Here is a 2,739-nt window from a genome sequence, read left to right as displayed (position 1 = left end):
CCGAGGGATGGACACGCTGGAAGCTCGGACTTGGGGGGGGGGAAGGGCAACATACATAACCTAAACATCTGTATCCCCATAATATGCTGAAATAAAAAAAAAAAAACCCCAAAAAACCAAATAGTTCTATCATTTCCCATATTCCCTTTTGCTTCTTTTGAGTCAATCCATACCCTTCCCTCACTCCTAGGAAACCAGAATCTTATTTTTAACTTAAAAATAAATACCAGTGATGACACTGACACTACTGAGGAATCCTGTGTGTGACCCTGTAATAAAAAGTCATATACCAGGGGCTGGCAAATTACGGCCCACAGGCCAAATCTGGTCTACTGCCTGGTTTTGTAAATAAAGCTTTATTTGAACACAGCCACGTCCATTCATTTACTTATTATCTATAGCTGCTTTCATGCTATAACAGCAGAGTTTAGTAGTTGCCACAGACACCTGCAAAGCCTAAAACACACAAGAAAGTTTGTTGACTCCTATTGTAGACTATCATTTTCCTTTTAGCAATGTTTCTGTTTCCTCCTCCAAAATATGCTGCCACTTCTCAAAGGACCTGTATATAGCATATTTCCAATTCTCTTTTGCTGCTACTACTCTGCTCTGATTTGATGCTAGTACTGTGGATGCTAAGTACAGAGCAACAGATTTTATGATATTCATACTCTTCACTTTTTGGACAACTCAGATGAGATGGTTAAAAGTTTGCTGAATAAATGCACTGAGATAATAAAGACAGACTATATTGTACTGAAGTTTACAATTCTATCACTCAAAATTATAATCACCCCTTCCAGGGATTGTAGCTCTAAAATTCCACTGTGAGCCCTTTGTGTTTTATACAAACAGTACTAGTTTACTATAAGTCAATTTACTAGGAGGATGCTTTCCTTAAGGCATAATATTGCTGCTTTCTGAGCACATTAGTGTTGATTTAGTGTCTTTTTTCAAAAAGATAACAAAAGTGTAAAATGTAGTTTGTGGAAATTGTAATACATGCTGGCAGAGCCTGAAGAAAACGGAAGTACCTCAGTGGTTAACGTCATTAACTTAGGGCAAGGAAGAAGAACTGATCATTACCTGGCAAGGAATCGCACCACCCCATTCTTGCTGAACAATGTTGCAAACACCAACTAATGCAGACTCCAAGCAGGTTTTGTCATAATCATCCATATTACTTAATGCTTCCTTATTGAATAAAAGATAAAATTGCTCATTATTCTTTAGTTTTAATTTGTTATTAGAAAACAACATAAACTGCTCAAAGTATGACTGTTACACAGGGGATACTGTGTATTTGAGAGCCCTAAAGCATAGGTTCTTAAAGAAAAATGGTAAAACAGACTTCTTCAACGATAAAGGATAATTAAAAGAGCTTCCCTTTATTCCGTCCTCTCATCAGGTGAGAGTGAACAGTCCACCAAGTTTACACCTTTATAAGTGGACCTTGAAGGGAAAAATTGAAATGAACTTTAAACGTATCAACAAAAATAATGACAAAATGTATTAAATACTGACTATATTCTAAACATCATTCTAGGTACTTTATGTTCATTTAATCACCACAATAACACCATAAGGTATAGATTATTAACCCTACTTTTAAATGACTAAACTAAAGTAGAGAAAGATTAAGTAACTTTCCCAGATCTCATGACCAGAGGTGGCAGAGCCTGGATTTGTACCCAGGCAATCTGACTTCGGGGCTCCTGGTCTTAAGCATTACTCATCACTCCTTATATAGCAATTCTCTAAATTTCAGAATGCTGAACACTAGAAATCCTTAGTTTATTCACTTATAAGAAAGCCAGTAAAAAAAAAAAGTCACTTAAAAACTGTGAGATAGAGTCCTAGCTCTGAGGCTCTCACGCTGAAGCCTGAGGCTCTACCTCTGTGCCGCCAGAACCCCTGCCAGGCCCGAGACATCATCTCCAAGTCTCCAGCGCTGCACCTAAACCCCAAAACCCCATCCAAGAGCCTCCACCACTGCAGCAGGACCAGAAGAACTGCTCCAAAGTCCAACACCCCACCAGGCCTCAAGTCACCAGTATAATGCAACCTGGTTTGAGCAAACACAAACAGCCTGGGAACCCATGACAACCACATCCAGCTGCTGCTGTTACCTCTGTGGGAAAACCCTGGGAAGAGCAATCCCCGCAACACCAGCCTCAGTGAAGAGGGTCTTGCTCAGCTCCCAACTCAAACATCCTACAACTATCTGCTGAACATCCAACCCAAACAGCGTTCAGCACAGGCTTGAGCAGAGGCAATCACAGTCGAACAGAACAAATCAGAACAGCTGCATTACAGCCTTCCGGCGCACACGCCCCTCCTCTGCTGCATCAACATTCCAGAGTAAGGGGGAAAGAAGAGCACCATCTAGTGACCCCCTCCTTACTCTAATCGAGCAGGAGAGTTCCAGCAAGGAAAAGGAGCCCTGCAAACCTATTAACCCTGAGTTGAGAAAATAGTTCTCTGATGAAAAGAAACCAGAAAAGAACCCTGGCAACATGAAAAATCAAAACAGATCAACACCCTCCAAGGGATCACAGTGGAGCTACAGCAGTGAACTCCAACTACAAGGAAATTGTTGAAATGACAGAAATAGAATTCAGAATATGGCTGGCAAATAAGACGAACGGAATTGAAGAAAAAGCAGAAAATCAACAACAAAAAAGCCCAAAAATATTTCAGGAAATTAATGAAAAAGCCACTAAAGAACTAGAAAAAATT

At 40.1% G+C, this 2,739-nt stretch overlaps 1 protein-coding gene across 1 annotated transcript in view; it reads right to left on the bottom strand.

Annotated features, from left to right (window-relative positions):
• Positions 1-1,200, bottom strand: part of VWA9 (von Willebrand factor A domain containing 9) — a 41,038-nt gene extending 39,838 nt beyond the window's left edge. The window contains exon 1 of the mRNA XM_012644856.1: positions 1,087-1,200. Coding sequence (XP_012500310.1) covers positions 1,087-1,179 — 93 coding nt within the window. The 5' untranslated portion in view covers positions 1,180-1,200. The remainder of the gene's footprint in view (positions 1-1,086) is intronic.
• Positions 1,201-2,739: the final 1,539 nt, after the last annotated feature.

The sequence above is a fragment of the Propithecus coquereli genome, unplaced genomic scaffold, assembly GCF_000956105.1.
Source record: "Propithecus coquereli isolate 6110/MARCELLA unplaced genomic scaffold, Pcoq_1.0 Scaffold221, whole genome shotgun sequence".
In the NCBI taxonomy this organism is placed as follows: domain Eukaryota; kingdom Metazoa; phylum Chordata; class Mammalia; order Primates; family Indriidae; genus Propithecus; species Propithecus coquereli.
This window is presented reverse-complemented; position numbering and strand designations above follow the sequence as displayed.